At 35.6% G+C, this 20120-nt stretch overlaps 1 protein-coding gene across 40 annotated transcripts in view; it reads right to left on the bottom strand.

Moving 5' to 3' along the window:
- The window catches only part of mub (poly(rC)-binding protein mub), an 835667-nt gene that overhangs the window by 79475 nt on the left and 736072 nt on the right, over positions 1 to 20120 (bottom strand). For all 40 annotated transcript variants that reach the window (XM_067124738.1, XM_067124750.1, XM_067124744.1 and 37 more), the window contains one exon: positions 13271 to 13624. In XM_067124738.1, coding sequence (XP_066980839.1) covers positions 13271 to 13357 — 87 coding nt within the window. In that variant the 5' untranslated portion in view covers positions 13358 to 13624. The remainder of the gene's footprint in view (positions 1 to 13270; positions 13625 to 20120) is intronic.

Raw genomic sequence — 20120 nt, 5'->3', positions numbered from 1 at the left:
ATACATATATATATATATATATTACATATATATATATATAGTATATATATATATATACATATATATATATATATATATATATATATATATATATATATATATATATATATATATATATATATATATAATATATATAATAGATACTGAAAGAGACTGCATTACCTATTGTCTCACCCACTGGAGTGGCAATCTTAAAACCTATCCTGCGTATATAAATCGACAAATAAAATCAATGACTTAACCAATACTTATTAATCTTTTACAAGGATTTACCACGAAACAAGAAACTGCCAAAACCTTCGCTTTGCAAATTAATTCCATTAAGTTGGAGTGTTATCGCCACCTATATTGTCATTTTGTTCTTTTGCAAGCCAATCCCGCAATTTATCGGAATTAAGGCGAGGAAGGGGATTTGAGAGGGATTACAATTAAGTAAACGCTCTCTCTCTCTCTCTCTCTCTCTGAGCCAATGACCGCAGGGATTAACATTGAGAAATATGGAAAAGGTCGCTACATGAGGAGGAGGAGGAGGAGGTGAGCTCGTAATAATGAAAGGAAGGAGAGAGAGAGAGAGAGAGAGAGAGAGAGAGAGAGAGAGAGAGAGAGAGAGAGAGAGAGAGAGAGATCTGGAATACAAACCTACCCTCTTAAAATATCTGACTTTGAATATCATATCATGTACAAAAACTCAGAGAGAGAGAGAGAGAGAGAGAGAGAGAGAGAGAGAGAGAGAGAGAGAGAGAGAGAGAAGCTGGAAACGAAAGGGGAGGTTAAGAATAAATAACGAGAAGGATTATCCTCCAAGTTTAACTATGGGGAGCATGAGAGATACGTCGGATTTCTCGTGGATTTCGACACAAGAGGGCCAAGACCGCCCCCCCCCAAAAAAAAAAGTTGGAGGGGGCACGGTCCTAGCGCGTGCGCCTAAGCAACACCGCGCGACCTCCTCGAGTTTTTATTGATGCAGGGGTATTTGTGTGAGCACGCTCTCTCTCTCTCTCTATATTACTGTGCTAAATTGCTTAGTATAAGTATACCTCTCCCTCTCTCTCTTTACTGAGTGCTAAATCGCTTCGTATAATTATACATATATGCACCTCTCTCTGTTCTCGGCATCCGAAAGAGGGAAAAAGGATAGGTGGAAACTCTCTCTCTCTCTCTCTCTCTCTCTCTGTGAGAGACCCCTTCTAGCGGGGGTATTTGAGTATCCGTCTGGAGGAGGAAGGACTCCTCGGATTCCTCGCATAATACCCTTGCCCCCAAGGCTACGAGCGAGCGAGCGAGAGAGCGAAGGAAGGCGAGAGCACGGACGAAAGACGCGTGGCGTGGCACTGTGTCGCTGCCGCTTCTAAAGTTCTTTTTATAAGTTTGGTCCGAAGCGGGACGGGACCACGAGGCCGCTGTGTGGCACATAAACACATGGGGTATCGAAGTCTTGTGTTCTTCGTTGCCCCCGGCGGTCACTGTAGAAGTTCAGGGCATAGTTCAGGGCACCTTCTGCGAGTTAGGAATGAGAATATCGCCTCGGTAAGAAGGCGAGGGTCTGAAATGCGGCCAGTAGGGAAATGCTTCCAACCGAGAAAATATTAATCTGCGGTCACTGAAGAAGTTTAGGGCATCTTCTAATAGTGAGGAAGAATGGGGATTTGTTAAGAAGGCGAGAGTCTGAAATACGGACTGTAGGGAAATACGTCGTGACAAGAAAATAATAATCTGTCGTTCATCAAGTTTCAGATGACACTACTGGCCGCCATTGGCTCAATTAAATCTATTATCAATGTAATTATTCTAAGATAAAATTTAACGAAAGTAAACCCACATCTTTTTTTCATTTGTCTTATTATGAACCATAAGAACCATGAACCATAATAAGAACCATGAACCCAAAGCCACGCCAACGTTCGGGTTGAAAAAATAAATCACGCACCGTATCTCGTGATCGGAAAATTTGACAAGTGAAAAATCAAATGTTATGATGAGACTTTTTCCTCTCTCTCTCTCTCTCTCTCTCTCTCTCTCACGCCTTGACTTTGAGATAGCAATTATCAAGCTTAGCATAATTTCCTTAATTCTTCTCTGTACCTCCGGGAAGAGCAGCGATTGGCCTCCCTAATGGAACCGTTCGTACGACGAAATAAAAGGCAAACCAAGCAAAAAATACACGAAAGTTTAATAGCCTCTCTCTCTCTCTCTCTCTCTCTCTCTTTGAGAATATAGGAAGAACCTGAGAAAACTAGGACAGACAAAGCCGTGTGTACTAATGGACCCTTCTCTTCTTACGTGATGACAAACATGCCTCTTGGAGAGAGAGAGAGAGAGAGAGAGAGAGAGAGAGAGAGAGAGAGAGAGAGAGAGAGAGAGAGAGAGAGAGAGAGAGAGAGAGAGAGAGAGAGGAAAGTATTTAAGACAAAGGCGGGAAATCCCTATACTTCGGACGTTAATGCTCTCAAGGAGTGAGGTTAACTGGTTGATTCTCGAGTTTCCGATTTCCAGGCCAGTGTCTTGGGGAATGCAAGGTCTGTTGTACACAACGAGAACAAGGAGGAAAAAAAAAAGGGCGGAATGTAATCAATGAAGTCTGAATAATTCCAGGTACATTTCAATGAATTTAAAATTAGTTTTAATGTTATAGACTCATATGTAAAATGCTTAAATTAAAACAGTTCGAGAATAATACTCTATAGGTTTAATTTTCGAATTCTCATATTAAATTATCAAAAAATAATATGTGTATATATATATATATATATATATATATATATATATATATATATATATATATATATATATATATATATATATATATATATATATATATATATATATATATATATATATATATATATATATATATATATATATATATATATATATATATATATATATATATATTTATTCAGCATTTTATGCTTTCAGCGGTACGACCAGGCATAACCGATGCAATATTACTGTCATCCGAAGTAACTGTAGATTCAAATGAATTTTGACTCATTATTTACGCTGCGTAGAGACGGCTCAAGATTTTAGCGGCAAGCTGACGCCACCTGCTGTTTATTTTATCGCTAGCAATTTTATCATCTCGGGAGCAAACAACAACTTAAAACATTTTAACAGGTACAATAACTCACCCGCAAAACGCTACCCGCTTCAGAGCTCGGAAGGTGACAAACATCTGTACTTTTCCGCTAATCATTTTTAGCTATTCCGGAAGACTCACCTAGTTAGAATAACCTTCCTGAAGATGTCCTGCAATTGGAACTTACGAAATTCTAGAGAAGATGCACCGCACTACTTAACCTAAAACAATTCTCTGTGTATTTTAATAATTTACTTAATTCTTTTTACTTTTTATTATCAGTATGTTAATTTATCTTTCCTTTTCTAAAAACTGACTTCCTCTTCTTTCTGTATTTCTTGTTACCTTCTGTTACTTCTTCCAAATGAACGCCTTAATATTCTTTGGAAGCTTGAATTTCAAGGTAATGGCCCCTGTGGTGGGCTTGTTCATTTTCTGAATAGTAATCAAAATAATAATATGAATAACGCACCGTAATTCTTCGCAAAGCATAGCGACTGACTATCTTTGCTGAATTCAGAGTCGTCGTAATTCATGATCCACTGAAAATTATTTGAAAACAAAAGAGAATCTGTATCAACTTTTTAGCGGGTTCAAGATCGTAGACATTAAAATGTCGTTGTAATAACGTAACATGTTTTTATTTGTTTATGTTTTTTTTTGCTGTCGACTGTATCGTGTATTTGTTATTCATTATTATATTTGTTATTTCATGTTATTTATTACTGTATTTTTATTTTATCTATTTATTATTGCATTTGTTTTGCTGAGGTTACTGAGAATCTATACCAGCGCACTAATGCGGTATGTTTATTTGTACGTGTTTTTATTTACGTATTTCCCCGTGGTGTTTGTGTATGTGTATGTGTGTGTGTGTGTGTGTGTGTGTTTTTTTTTAGATGACCAAACGTATGTTCCCGTAAATCTTCTGGGATGAAGTCGCCAGTCAAATTCTAGCCAATCACCACACTCGACTGACTACCAAGAAGGTAATTCACTGTTTACATCAACATGCGCGCAACATGTTTAGCGCAAAAGCGTATATACCAAGCTGGGTATCTTACATATTAACGCAAAGCGTATACACCAAGTTGCGTACCTTATAAATCAACGCAAAGTTTCTCAAGCAAGTTGCGTACCTTACAAATTAGCGCAAAGCGTATATACCAAGTTGCGTATCCTACAAATTAACGCAAAGTATCTGAAGCAAGTTGCGTATCTTACAAATTAGCGCAAAGCGCATATACCAAGTTGCGTACCTTATTAATTACCGCAAAGCGTATACACCACGTTGCGTTTCTTACGAATTAACGCAAAGCCTAGGTACCGAGTTGCGTTTCTTATAAATTACCATATTCCGACAATAACACGCGAACAACGCCCCCTTTCTCTAAAAGTGCTAACTAAAGGTCTAGTGGGAAAGTACAAAATTTAAAAGTTAGGACCTGGGGCCTAATTGCGCAGCGCCGAGAGACCGGATGCCATTAAATTTTAAGGTCGTTTCTTGCAAAGGAGAGAAAATAAGGGCATATGGGTACCTCAATATATTCCTGGATTATACAGCACTGATAAACATGTGTGTGGGGGTTGCGCGTATGTTTGGAATAGTTATGGGATGCTTGTTTGTAAGGGGCTAATAAAACAATTTAGCGGGACAATGCGATAGTGACTGCTGTTTCAAATTTATTCTTGGCCATCCATTCTGGTTTGGCTTTCCGTTATAAAAAAAAAAACACCCATTATGCATGAGTGTATAAAAAAACATATTATATATATGAGTATATATATATATATATATATATATATATATATATATATATATATATATATATATATATATGTATATATATATGTGTGTGTGTGTGTCTATATAAATATACACATATATGTGTATATATATACATTTATATATATATATATATGTAAATATACACACTCATGCATAATGGGATTGTTTGTATGGGGTTAATAAAACAATTTAGCGTGACAATGCGATAGTGACTGCTGTTTCAAATTTATTCTTGGCCATCCATTCTGGTTTGGCTTTCCGTTATAAAAAAACACCCATTATGCATGAGTGTATATATATATATATATATATATATATATATATATATATATATATATATATATATATATATATATATGTGTGTGTGTGTGTGTGTGTGTATAAATATACACATATATGTGTATATATATACATTTATATATATATGTAAATATACACACTCATGCATAATGGGTACATTAACTGAACAAAAAAGAAAAATAAATGACATCTTAATGAAGAGGGGAGAGGTGAGAGGAAGGGGGTGGGGACAAAGGCCCCTCAATTACCCTAGGGAAAGTGAGATCTACAATTCCTAAGAAATTCGGAGTCGGTGGAATAAAGGAGGAGAAACAATTGCATATTTCATGGTCCAAGAAACTTGTGGAATTGCTTGCAGCAATTCTATTATTTCTTTAGATTTCAAAATAATGGCGGTACCGGTATAATGACAGAGAGAGAGAGAGAGAGAGAGAGAGAGAGAGAGAGAGAGAGAGAGAGAGAGAGAGAGAGAGAGAGTGATTATACAGACATGACGTATTAAGATGACAATAAAATGTTTAAAATTAATGGCATTCATGAATAATAATAATAATAATAATAATAATAATAATAATAATAATAATAATAATAATTCTAGCTTCTTATAATAATTATGAAGATCATTGAAGCGAAGAGTAAAATCCACGATAATCTTAACTTTTAATAACAACAACGGTTGAAGTTTAATGTGGATATTACTTTACAAATAAATAATATAATTATAAAATACATAATTATATATATAAATAAATATAATTTAATAAAAACAATTACGTCATTTAGAACGGCCTACGAAGACTCTTCGTTGGGGGGGGAATGAATGGGGTTGAGTGGGGGAGCTTGGGGGAACACCGCCTTCGTCGAATAGAGAACAACAACTTATCAACACGTTTTTCAATTTCCTCGCCACAGTGAACTTTCGACGCTCTCGTCTTTTCCTTCCACCGGGCTAAAACTATCAGCCGGAACGGTGACCTCTCTCTCTCTCTCTCTCTCTCTCTCTCTCTCTCTCTCTCTCTCTTGGTGCTACACGGGCAAGAACGCACGCACTGACTGGTTGGATAGGCTTTGTCGCTCGTGTTTCCCTTGACTAAGTTTTATTATTATTATTATTATTATTATTATATATATATATATATATATATATATATATATATATATACTAATATATTTATTTAAACATAATATATTTATTTATATATATATATATATATATATATATATATATATATATATATATATATATATAAACACTAATATATTTATTTGTACATATATACATACATATATACATGTATGTATGTACATATATACATACTACAAATATATATATATGTGCGTATGTGCGCACGGGCATGTGTACGCGCGTGCACGCGCGTTATTCTGCTCATGACCGGAAGTAGCATTCATCCAAGACATTTATGAAATCACGTCAAAAGTCAGAAACGTCCGGTTAAACCGCCTGACTACAATCATAAGACAGACAGAGAGAGAGAGAGAGAGAGAGAGAGAGAGAGAGCGCGAAGAATTCCCTAATTAGGAGAATCCTAACGGTAAAATAAAATGTCTTCTTCAGTCTCTTCACGACACGAAATGCGAAGCACCACGCAAGATGACAGCGCTAGGTCGAGCCGCCGCTAGGTAGCAGCACCGTCGCGTCGCGGTTTTCGATATAAATAATGCCGCTGTTTAAAGTCGCTAACCTGCATGATAAAAATTCGCGGGACTCGGTGATCGCGAGCCTGAATTTCAAGGTTACGTTCAAGGTGTTTGTATGTTCTATCGCCTTGTTTATTCAATTGTTTTTATCATATATCTCATCTCAAAATTCGAAGCAGTCAGACACCGCTCGCTTTTTCTCCAAGCTTCAGGCGCTAACGGGAGCGTTTACCGCTAAACGTAGCGCTTTTGACGCCAGAACTTGATATCGTCAGAAACTCTTGACGAACGATTTAATTAGGCTTTTCTCCTCTTGATAAACTTTATCTCATCACGTAAAAAGATGCGTTTAGCGGCAGCTTCCATGATGATCGCTGCGGTAAAAATTAAGGCGAATGACTGGCAGAGTCTTATGTATTTCAATCTCCGCCTTTTTCAGGTAATCGGAAAAAATATTTAAATATTGCAGTCATGGACTTTTACTCATTAAATATACGAGTTCTTCATCCAATGCACAGGTTTTAGAAGAAGAATTCTATTTGCGGGAGTTTTTATCTTGACCTAAACAAGCGCGAAGTCTAGTTTGGGCGGATGAAATTTAAAATAAAAATAAAAAGTATTAAAAAATAAATTCCGCTAAAATTATAAAAAATCTATGGACGGTATATGTGCCTACGTTTATCGTTGGCGCATAAAATATGGCTGGCAGCCGAATAAAGCATTCAACAACTATCACGACTCTAAACGGTAATACTATAATGATAAAGAAAGATACCATTTTAAAATGTAAATTTACTCCTAATTTTAAAAATCCTTTCTGAATAACATTCCGAAAAACATTTCTGGATAACTTTCTTTGAACGATATTACCGCTTTCATTTTACCAAAATTTCGGCATTGGCCGAACTTTCTTTTCTTCGCCATGGAATGCTAAAACTTGACAAATATAACCTAACTTAAATAAACTTGGTATTCGAACGTATAGCTCACAGTCGCGATACCGTAACAGTACCTGATCGCAACGATAGGAATTTTTAAAAATTTTTTTTTCGGATACTAGGAACGACAAGAATCAAGAACAAAAATTTTAAGGATAATTGCAACGACAAGGATTTTTAATTTTTTTCTGATAATCGGAACGACAGGATTAATTTTTTCGGATACTTTCAACCACAGAGATTTAAAATTTTTTTTCGGATAATCGCGACAGGAATCTAAAAAATTTTTTACGGATGCCCGCAACGACAGGAATTAAATTTTTGTTTCCGGATAACCACAATGACAGGAATATTTTGTCAGATAATCGCAAGGATAGAATTTTTTTTTTGAAAATCGCATCAACTGGAATTTTTTTCAGATAATCGCAAGGACAGGAATATTTTTTTTTGGGATAATCGCAATCACAGGAATTTTTTTTCAGATAATCGCAAGGAGAGGAATTTTTTTGGGGGGGGGATAATCGCAACAACAGGATTTTCTTTTCCGGAATTGAAAAAAAATTTCCTGATAATCGCAAAGCCAGCAATTAAAAAAATTTTTTTTTCGGATAATTGCAACGGCAGGATTTTTTTTTTTTTTAATTCTTTTTTTCTGCCAAAGCCATTCTGTCTCTGCCGATGGGGCTTTGAAGCTTTCATCGTTCAATTCCGCTCTACCTGCTAATTGGCTTTTGCGCTTTTCGTACGATATTGCGACGTCCGACTGCATTAGTTTTTTCCGCAATTCGGGCGGCCGCGGAATGACGCAGTGTGCGAAATTTGACGGCGGTGACTACATGGAGGACTGTTGTCGGTGGGGCGTTTATCAATAAATAATTAAGGCCTGGCGATATTTGCAAGGGGGGGGGATGGAAATTATTAATAAAACCATCAACTCTCATCATGGCATATTGCGAACGCTTTCAGGTATGGCAAAAGGGATATATACAAATATCACTATTATTATTATTATTATTATTATTTTTATTATCCTGTGATATATTAGAAGCGCTTTCCGGTGAGGCAAGAGGGACACAAATCACTATCATTATCAACATCATTACTATCCTGGTATATTTTATGGTTTACAAAAAAATCACGATTATTATTATTATTATTATTATTATTATTATCATCCTGTGAAATATGCGCTTCTCCGTGGGATAAGAGGGATACACAAGAATCACCATCATCATCGTTATCATTATACCATTATTATCCTGGTACATTTTAGGAGGCCTCATTTGGGCCCTTACTCGCCATATCAACCTGGCTACTTTCATTCCCCCGATAAATAATTCTTTTATGCCATTCTTATCGAACGAAGAAATCTTTCGGAGCAAATCATCTGCTACGTATCCCTGTAAACTTTCGTCAAAGCAGGAGGAGGAGGAGGAGGAGGAGGAGGAGGAGGAGGAGGAGGAGGAGGAGGAGGAGGAGGAGGAGGAGGAGGAGTGACAGAAGAACTACTCCGGACGGGACGGATTGCCTGTATGGTTTCAGAAGCCCAAGCAATGCTCTACCACTATCCTCACCTGGTGTGTGTCTCACCTGCCAGAACTAACTTCACGTCTTATTCGTGTCCGAAACCCGAAAACGCGTATTGATGGATAACAACATAATCTAATACTTTTCATAAAATAAAGAGACAAATAATTAATTCTAAAACTTTTATAAAATAGAGATAACTAAAGAATTCGATTTACCTTAGTTCTTCCTACGTCCACTTGAAGCGATTTGATGAGAGAGGCGATGGTCGGAGAATAATTAACTTTTTTTTTCGTGTATTTTACAGAATACAGGAAAATGTTGACATTAAAATCAATCAAACACGCCACATAACTAGCGAGAATAACATAACACTCTTATTGCAATGCAGATAACCACTGTTATTCTTCACTGAAAGCTTATAACAGAAAGAATTATAATAATAATAATAATAACGAAAAATACCAACACAACAATTTCTAGATGCTTGGTTAAAAATGTTAACAACCAACTTAAAAGAGACAAAAGAAAAAAAAATTCTAAAACTGAATATAAATGAAAGACAAATGAAACCCAACGCTCAACATAAAATAACCAAATAAATGCAACGAAGGCAGTTTAGTCATCTCCACCTTATTGCCAAAAAAGCTGCTCCACGGAGCCAATGAGACGTAATAGAAGTTATCAAGTTATAACGGCCATGACATGCAAAGTGTTAGATGATATAATAACTGTGTGTTTTGTGTGTGTGTGTGTATATATGTATATATATATATATATATAATATATATATATATATATATATATATATATATATATATATATATATATATATAAAATGTATAAATGATTTTACGTTCACGTCGCTTATACAGGACAGATTTGAATCGCTCTTGTGGGGTGGTGGTAGTTTTCGGAGACAGAGGAATTTGGAGAGAGAGAGAGAGAGAGAGAGAGAGAGAGAGAGAGAGAGAGAGAGAGAGGAGAGAGAGAGAGAGAGAGTTCATAAATAAAGACGTCCATTTGTGGGACGAAACACGTCTCCTAGTTGTTGGGTTCGTGCAACAAGTTGAATGAATAATGATGACATTGGAGCCACGGGCAAGGGTATGAAAGAAAAATAAAAAAAGGGGAAAAAAATTATAGCATACGAATTTTAAAATACTCCTCATCCTCCTCCTCCTCCTCCTCCTCCTCCTCACTCCTTCTACTCCTCCTCCTCATCCTCACTCCTCTTTTGAGGCTAACACTGAGGAAATAATCAATCACCATTTCAACCTATTTTTATATATATAAACTGTGTATATATTTTTATATATATATTATATATATATGTTATATATACAGTATATGTATATATACTGTATATATGCATATATATTATATATAAATATATGTATGTATATATATAGGTATATATATATATATATATATATATATATATATATATATATATATATATATATATATATATATAAATAATACATATAACACAATACACATCTCTCCTTGTATGTCGGCGCATGTCGTTTGTCGTTTACATGTATGTTAGTAAATAAATCATAATTTTCATGTGTAATGAGACACTATAGCCCTGGAAATCCATCACTCATAAATTAATAATGATTAGCCTAATAGTTTTTTTTTTGGGGGGGAGGGGGGACTGACGCAAAATGGGACTGCACCTGTAATGGCACGCTAATAGAATTGGGCATGTGGAATGAGAGGGGTCAGGTTAGGGAATGAAGAGGCTCGCTATCGGAATGATGTGAGGAAATACGAGATATATGTATAAATTTCAAAGTCACCCTCAAACACACAAAAAATGGTAAATAAAACAATAAAAAGACTCAGGAATTATCTCAAGCGAAAGCCACAGTTACGCAAAAACAAATGGCGTATTATCAAAGCATGCAAAAATACGCTTAAACTTTTTGGACGAAATATTATCCTTTAAAAATAAATCAGAATAAATTGTCACTCATTTCGTCCGTCATCAAAAAAAAAAAATTATTTATAGAAATTACTGATTTTTTTTGCGAGAGAATTTTGTTAGGTAACTATGGCTTTCCCCTGAAGGTTAGGTTAAATCTTTAGAACAAAATCAAAAAGGCAATTTGTTGCATGCAAGAGGCATATACCTGTCTCATCGCCTGCTTCAATAATATCAACGCGCGCGGAGATCGTCAGTTTTTTGTTTTTACTTCTAAACACAAGGCTACAAGGTCGAACATTTGACAGAGCTACTGTCAACAAGACAGCTGTTCGCGTTTTATTTATATGATTTATATGAAAGTTATCGATGCCGTATTTGAAAGATTAAATGTTCCTATGCGTGCTAAGATTCCTTTATTGAAAGAAAATCACTTGGTCCTTGCACTATTTGATTATAAAAGTGTAAAATGTGAAACTCCGATTACCGTCAATTACTCTACTGGGATCAAATACCGCATTCAAAAAAAAAAGAAAGAAAAAAAAAAGAAAAAAAAAGGGCAAAAATTGCAATACGACATCTTTAAACAATTTACATCTAAATGTATTCATTAACAAAAAGAAATATATCGGCATCGCAAACCAACGGTAGGTTTCATCTGAAAAAAAAAAAAACCACGCAGCAATTGAATCTAAATTGCAAGAATCTCTACCGCCTATTACGGTATAAATACAGTAATTTTGTAATTTTTTGTAATTCGTAAGACGGACGAAAACATATGCACGTTTCTATAAACATTCGTGATTAGCAAATTCGACAACGGAGCGAGGAACAGTATGATTAAAAAAGAATTCTCATCTGTTTCAATATGAATACATTCTTTTGAAGCTTGAATTTCAAGTGAATGGCCCCTGTGGGGTTGTTCCATATGAATAAGGTCCATCTTTTCAATAATACTATTATCAAAATGTTTTTGGAGTTATTAAGTTTCGTCCGCTAAATATTAATAATGATTCTTACAAACTAATTATGTTCTTTATAATATACGTTATAAGAGACCGGCTTAGCTCACTTCGTTTTTTAGCTTTCAATCCTGAAGCAAGAATGATTATTTTGATCTGACGCTCACGGAAAATAAACTTCACATGTCGGAAATTTTAATAAAAAAACGTTTCCCGACACCAAACGGATAAACTAATTCGAGTTATCCCATTTAAGAATTTAAACAAACGAAAGGCAATAACAAAAGGATTACGTCCTAAAATGGCAAACAATATTAACCGAACAATATTAAAAGTTATTTGTTTTGCGAGGAAACGAACAAAAAGTTTTTTATTTTTTAAGTTTTGCTCAACTTTGTAGATCACGGAATAAGACTGAATCTATAATCAAGTTGCTCGTTGGTGCCAACATTCTATTAAATTACATAAATCTATAGATTTACTGTCTTGAAAATAATCTCTCCTTCGCGGAGGAACGGACGCAGAATTTTTATTTTTAAGCCATTGCTCAAGATTTTAGGTCACGGAAAGAGTCTGACTCTATAATAAAGTTGGTCGTTAGTGCCAACATTCTATTAAATTACATAAATTAATGGACGAACTGTCTTGAAAACAATCTCAACTCTATCATTAAATGAAAATGATCCACTATGACCTAAGCCTTTTCAAGGGTGGGAAGATTTAAAGTGATATGGAATCACACACGTTTGCAATAAAAGCAGGGCGATGATGCACAGGAATCTGAGATAAATTAAAGAGAATATTGTCAAGAAAAAAAGCAGCAGTTGCAGCAGTAGCAATCATAACAGCAGAAAAAAGTAGTAAGAAGTAGTGGAAAGTAGCAAGTAGCAGAATCCCGCAGACGAAGGACTGTGTCCTAAGCGTCTCCGGACTTGCAAAAGCAACGCAATGACAGAGAAAAAGAAATGCGTAGGGGAAGAGAGAGAAAAGAGAGAGAGAGAGAGAGAGAGAGAGAGAGAGAGAGAGAGAGAGAGAGAGAGAGAGAGAGAGAGAGAGAGAGAGAGAGAGAGCTCAGAAGGGACCTACCTTTCCTTGCATTAATATTCTCATTGAAAGGGTGGCAGAGGGGCCTCCATCATTGGAGAGGGTCTTGTTGTCTGTGGTGGTAGCCATGTTGTCAATGGTGAGGGTTGATGTGCCCGGGCGCCCGGGGTATGGAGCCAGACTATGTGGGCCGTGGGCGGTGTGGTGACACTAGAGGCGCGCAGGGCACACCGGAGGGGTAGTGGTGGTGGTTGTGGTGGTGGTGGGCGTGGGCAGCAGGCTGGGCACGGGCACGGGCGGGCGGTGGGTGGTCACGGGCGGGCACGGGCTGGGCGGGCGGGCGGTGGGTGGTCACGGGCGGGGCGGGGCAGCGGGTCACAGTAGGGGCACCACGGTCTGTGGGGAGGAGACACCACCATCAGTCACAGACTCGCGCATACACACACACATACACACATACAAACATACATACATACACACATACACAAACACACACACACACACCGAAAGCATAACTCAATGAGGGACTAAACTACTACAGATCTACTGAATGAATAAGGTGAGGTGGGAAAATGACACTATAAATATATATATAATTTTTATATATACACATACGTACGTATACATATATGAAACCAACATATATACATACATACATACATATGGTTATGTCTGATCAAACATTTAAATGAAATAGTATATACACATCACAGAAAATCAGGGAATTTTAATCCTCTATAAATATAAAGAATTCAATTACTGTCAAAATAACCATCATAGAAATTTTTATGAGTTTTTTTTTATTTTTTTTTTTTTAGTTATTTTCACCACACACACTTAAGAGGGGGTAAATGGCCACCAAGCATATAAAAGGTGAGAAGCTTAAAATTACAGGGGGGGTAAATAAATGGTAAAAAAATAAGGTAATATATATATATATATATATATATATATATATATATATATAAATATATATATACCAGACCAATGAGTGACAGACAGACACAAACAGACAGACAGACAGACAGACAGACAGACCTTGGAGGGCATTCCATGGTCGAAAGTAGGAAAAGAGATAAAATGAATAAATAAGGGAATAGCTAACTTGATAAAAAGCATATGCAAATGGTAAAGTACTCCTAAGAGTGATTTCAAAAAGTGATAGGAGTATTAATATAGATAATAATGAATAAATTAACACAAAATTCCATGAGAATGCCCTCTCTAAGAATTTTACAGAGTTCCTTAAAATTATAACATATTACATCGACTTAAAATTAAACGTGATAACTTAATATATAATGTAAACATCTATATACAGTATATGCATAATATATATATATATATATATATATATATATATATATATATATATATATTATATATATATATATATATATATATATATATATATATATATATACACATACATATATATACATAAATTATAAATTATATACTACTAAACCACACAACTTACACAATATCTATTTGCGCCAAAATTGTCAAAACACTGTGACATAAAAATGTTCTCCTGAAGAGTTGAAATGAAATGGAATGAAAAATAAAAACAAGTTAAATCACACACGTTTATTTCAGCGGGGCCCCAAAAACCAACAACAACAGAGTCTTAAGAGATCGTCAGAGGCTCTCACAGAGCCTTCATACATACAAAACGCTAAGTGATTGGAAGGGTGTTATATAAGGCGTTATTGACAGGCTGTCAGAAGAAACAATAATGTGTATGTGTATTGTATTCATCTATACATACTATATATATATATATATATATATATATATATATATATATATATATATATATTTGTAGATGTATATATGTTTAAGTTTATATATATATATATATATATATATATATATATATATATATATATATATATATATATATATATACATATATACACACACATATATACATACATACATACATACATACATACATATATATATATATATATATATATATATATATATATATATATATAAATATATATAATCTATTTCTTTCCCATGTATTTTTTAATGTCACCATCATCGTCATTTGTCAAATCACAAAAAATGTCCTAATGTTCTACTTTGTTAAACATTCCACCCAATTTATAAGATTTCGCGAACGTGTCCCAAACCGAGTGCAAGTGTGTCCGCAAAAATCTATTAAGAAGCCAAAATAAAATTTTCCGACGAATTCTCTCTTCCGGCATCGATGCAACGTTGATGAGGAACAGTTTGCAACATTAAGGAAATCAATTGCAGTTATATATATCAATGGAATGGAACTTGTGCGGCGACTTTGAACGAACCAGACCCGTCCAACGGTAAATTCTGCCGGCGAACTGAAATGCTGGAGAAATGCCGACTTTAAAGCAACATAGCGAATTAATGAAGGTAAATAATCACGAAAAGAGAAACAGACACCGCAGGACAGAATTTAAAGACAGTTTTTATTTGTTTCATTCAGAGAATCTGTATAAACTGGTCTTGAGTTGCGAGTTAAATGTTTATAAAAAAAAAAAATACAATTTTCACGCAAGCATTCATAGCCTACATATGAGAGAACCGACCTACATTAAAAAAAAAAATAAAATAAAAAGTTTTTGGCCCTTAAAGGTGTAGTCCACTTACCATCAACCAAAAGTTGAGGCTGCAGGCCACAAACCAAACTTCATCCAAAGAGAATGACTGTTTCCTTCAGTTCATACAGTCAGGAAATGAATCTTTATAAGCATTTATCGTATTCCTAACGTAAAAATCATAATTATAAAATGGCGATTCAAATTCGGTTACTCACGCAGTTGTGAGATCCATAACTCATGCACTTCGAAATAGCTTTCTCATAACGTTAAAGTTATGAGTCACTGATGTGTCTTCCATTCCTCACGCTAAGCGTAATCTCTCGCTATAGGAAATGACAATACAGTCTTCATCCACATAAACAAACAAACATACGTCCCACGCGCATGCGCACTAATCCCCTAACTTCCCATCCGGTTCTCAACACGCTATTCCTGATAAGGATGCTGTTCTTTTAATAAATATCAACAAACATTCGTAATTCAAGAATATTAAGAGCAGAATGGAGTAATGACCCCAAAATGGGGATCCGCCATCTTTCGGGGCATGGGGACAGTGCCATAACTCAAAATGATATACTTCACACACATACCCGAAGCAACTTAACCCCATATAACTCATTAACAACTTACAACTGTTCTTCGTTGGGTACTTACAAGATGTACCTCGTCGTTGCCATTATTTTTTCAAAGATATCGCCCCCTCGCCTAAAGCTACAGGGATTTCCTAGGGTCGGCATGACACAAGCGATATAGTTACAGGTCAAGGGAGGGTATGTGGGTATTTGGCTGTGAATACGGTAACAGTAAACTCACTAAGCAGTAGTAGCCTACGCCATGCATACGAAATATATATATATATATATATATATATATATATATATATATATATATATATATATATATATATATATATATATACTATATATATATATGTGAGATAAATATATATATACATATATACATATACACGACTACTAATATAGAGTAATACAGAGTAACATATATATATATATATATATATATATATATATATATATATATATATACATATGCATATACATACACAGACATATGCGCATACATATGCATACACATACACACACACGTGCGCAAACCTCAAAACATCCAAGAATCACGTACGCACCGGAGACATTGACCGCCAAGAAAAGACAACAATTTATGACCTGACCCCAAATCGGAGTGAGGTCACGCCCACAGGAAACCACGACAATAACTCTTAGCAGCAAAAAAAAAAAGGGGGAATGTTGGTTCAAAGACGCACTGACAGCAATTGACGTATTCAAATACGACGTAAAGAAATAACACGGAAGAAATCGAATGTTCAGTTCTCGTCGATGACAACAAAATGAAGAGGGAAGTTTTAAATAAAAGTTATTTTGATGAAATATTCTTTACTGGTGATATCTATAAGTTCAAGAATAAATATTCAAATATTTTTTTTGTGAATAACTGTGACATATAAAAAATGACCGACAATTGCGGGAAAGTTAGAAAGCGTACGAAGAAAGAGTGCGTGAAGATAAGATTTCTCTCTCTCTCTCTCTCTCTCTCTCTCTCTAAGGATACTAAGTCTCTTTACAAGCGTATCTGTGAAACTAACAAAGGTAAAAAGAAAATGTATAGAGATACAACTTACTTATAGAGAAAAGTGGGATTATATTTATAATACAGACCCATCTTCACATTATTCACCATTCAGACAACTATTATTCATTACTGATGCATTTTTCCTTGCATCGCAGAAAATTACAGATGAATGGAAATGATTCACTTCATAACCAAAGTTGGAATAAAGAAAAAGGGGGGATCAAATTAGCATGAAAACTGAATATGCAATTTGGACATCCCCCTTCAACAGATCCCTGAGAGAGAGAGAGAGAGAGAGAGAGAGAGAGAGAGAGAGAGAGAGAGAGAGAGAGAGAGAGAGAGAGAGAGAAGAACGGATATCTCGGGGGCAGGAAGGAAGCCACAATCAAGTCAGACATCTCTCTCTCTCTCTCTCTCTCTCTCTCTCTAGAGGTTTATTTTCATTCACAGGCTCGCCAAGTCAATCCTTATATTATACTTCGCCATTTCCTCCTACAGAAAGTAAAATAAAAAATGCGAATGGAATAAAAGCTTCAAAAACCACTCTCTCTCTCTCTCTAGATACTTATATCATTCATCATTTCCTTCTGAAGAAAGATGAAATAAAAAAATCATAACAAATAGAATTAACGAAACTTTAAACACCCCTTTGGCCCTGAAAAAAGTAGCGGTTGGTCAAAAAACGCATACATATATACATACACACACATACATATATATATATATATATATATATATATATATATATATATATATATATATATATATATATATACACACACACATACATAAACGCTTTCATTTATATTCATTTAAGCGTATGATGGTAAAATGTCATGTCGCTGCGACGCTTGCGTCATGACGAGGGAGGGGAAGGGGAAAGGGGGAGCAAGAAGGGGAAGAGGGGAAGGGGGAGGGAAGAGGGGGAAGGGGGTGAAATAGGGATCGCTGCAGCAGAGCAACACCAATAAGAGAAATTGAAACAAACACCAACGTCATCATACATTAAAGCTGGACTGTAGCAAGCCGGGTCCGACAGAGAGAGAGAGAGAGAGAGAGAGAGAGAGAGAGAGAGAGAGAGAGAGAGAGACGAACACTTCCTCCGACGAAACAAACTAATTTGTTCACACAGATCTTTTTCTTCAGAGCAGGAAACACGAACATCCAGCGTCGCGTAAATAAATCTAAATCAGTTTCTGACTCGCGTCAGGATCGAACCCAGGGTTCTCAAACGAAGGGCGAGGGCGCTACCAATTGATCCACATCCCCAAATCGACCAGGATGAATAGGACAGCCTTCACCTTACGTCATAAGGAAAAAATAAGAAGAAAAAATCGCATCTTGCGAATTTCTCATCTCGCGGACATCCAATCTGAACCAATCAAAATAAGGATCCATTCTTCCACATGGCTACGACGCTAAAGGCCTTCATGACGAGGACACGCATGTTTCGGAAAAAAAAAAAAAAAATGAACACTGAAGAGAAACTCCGTCAAACCTGAAAACCACACCTAAACCTTGGGAGAAAAACATGAACACTGAGGAAGAAACCTTTGTTACACTTGAAAACCACCTGTAGAAAAAACTCTGTCGTGCTTGAAACACACACACCTATACCCGGGGTAAAAAAATACACAAAAAAGAAAAAAGCTCCTTCATACTCGAAAAACCTGAACACTGAAGAAAAAACCTCTGTTAAACTTGAAAAACGCACCTAAATCTGGTGTAAAAAAAATGTACATTGAGGAAAAAAGCTCCGTCAGACTTCAAAAACACCTAAATCTGGGGTAGAAAAAAAAAGCTCCGTCAAACTTGAAGCACACCTACACCTGGGGTAAAAAAACTGACCACTTGAAGAAAAAAGCTCCGTCAAGCATGAAGCAAACCTACACCTGGGGTAATAGCCTGACCACTTGAAGAAAAAACTTCCGTCAAACTTGAAAGACACACATAACCTGGGGTAAACAACCTGGCCACTGAAGAAAAAAAGCTCCGTCAAACTTGAAACACACACACCTAAAGCTGGGAAAAAAAAAAAAAACTCTGACTACTGAAAAAAAACCCTAAAGTTGAACAATCGGCGCCGATTTATGTTAAATTTTCATCTTCGACGACGTCCGAAAATGACAAAAATCAAACTTTTATACTTGACTCTTCATGAAGAGTTCCAAAGGTGGCAAAAAAAAAAAAAAAAAAAAACTTCGGAAAACGCAGACCTTTGGAAAAGAAAGAAAGAAAGAAAAAGTTTTCCGAATGGGAACCATAAAAAATCTTAAGTGGACCGGAGGAGAGAGATTGGTTTTTGGGCTTACATATAGATTCTGTAAACTTTGCAGAAATATCATACAAAAAGTACATGACATTAGAAGGATATTTTATCCGTAATAAAATTCTCATTTGAAATTTTGCGAATCATTTGTCCAGTTTGTTTTAAAAATAGAATTTTGTTCCATTGAATAACAAGTACTTATTATCATTATTCCCCGTCAATACAACAGACTTACAACCACCTACAGATCTTATATATCAATGTATATTGCAAACTATGACCTAACCCGACCCTGATCTTGGCCCGTTCAGAGGCCAATTTCACTTTATCTATTGAATTAAAATACATTCAACGCTTATAAACTACTAATTCGATAAATTAGCTTCAATTTATTCCATTCCAACTCATAGAATTTAAAATTAAT

This window comes from Macrobrachium rosenbergii, chromosome 22 (genome assembly GCF_040412425.1).
Source record: "Macrobrachium rosenbergii isolate ZJJX-2024 chromosome 22, ASM4041242v1, whole genome shotgun sequence".
NCBI lineage: Eukaryota > Metazoa > Arthropoda > Malacostraca > Decapoda > Palaemonidae > Macrobrachium > Macrobrachium rosenbergii.
The sequence above is the reverse complement of the archived record's forward strand: the minus strand, read 5'-3'. Positions and strand labels throughout refer to the sequence as shown.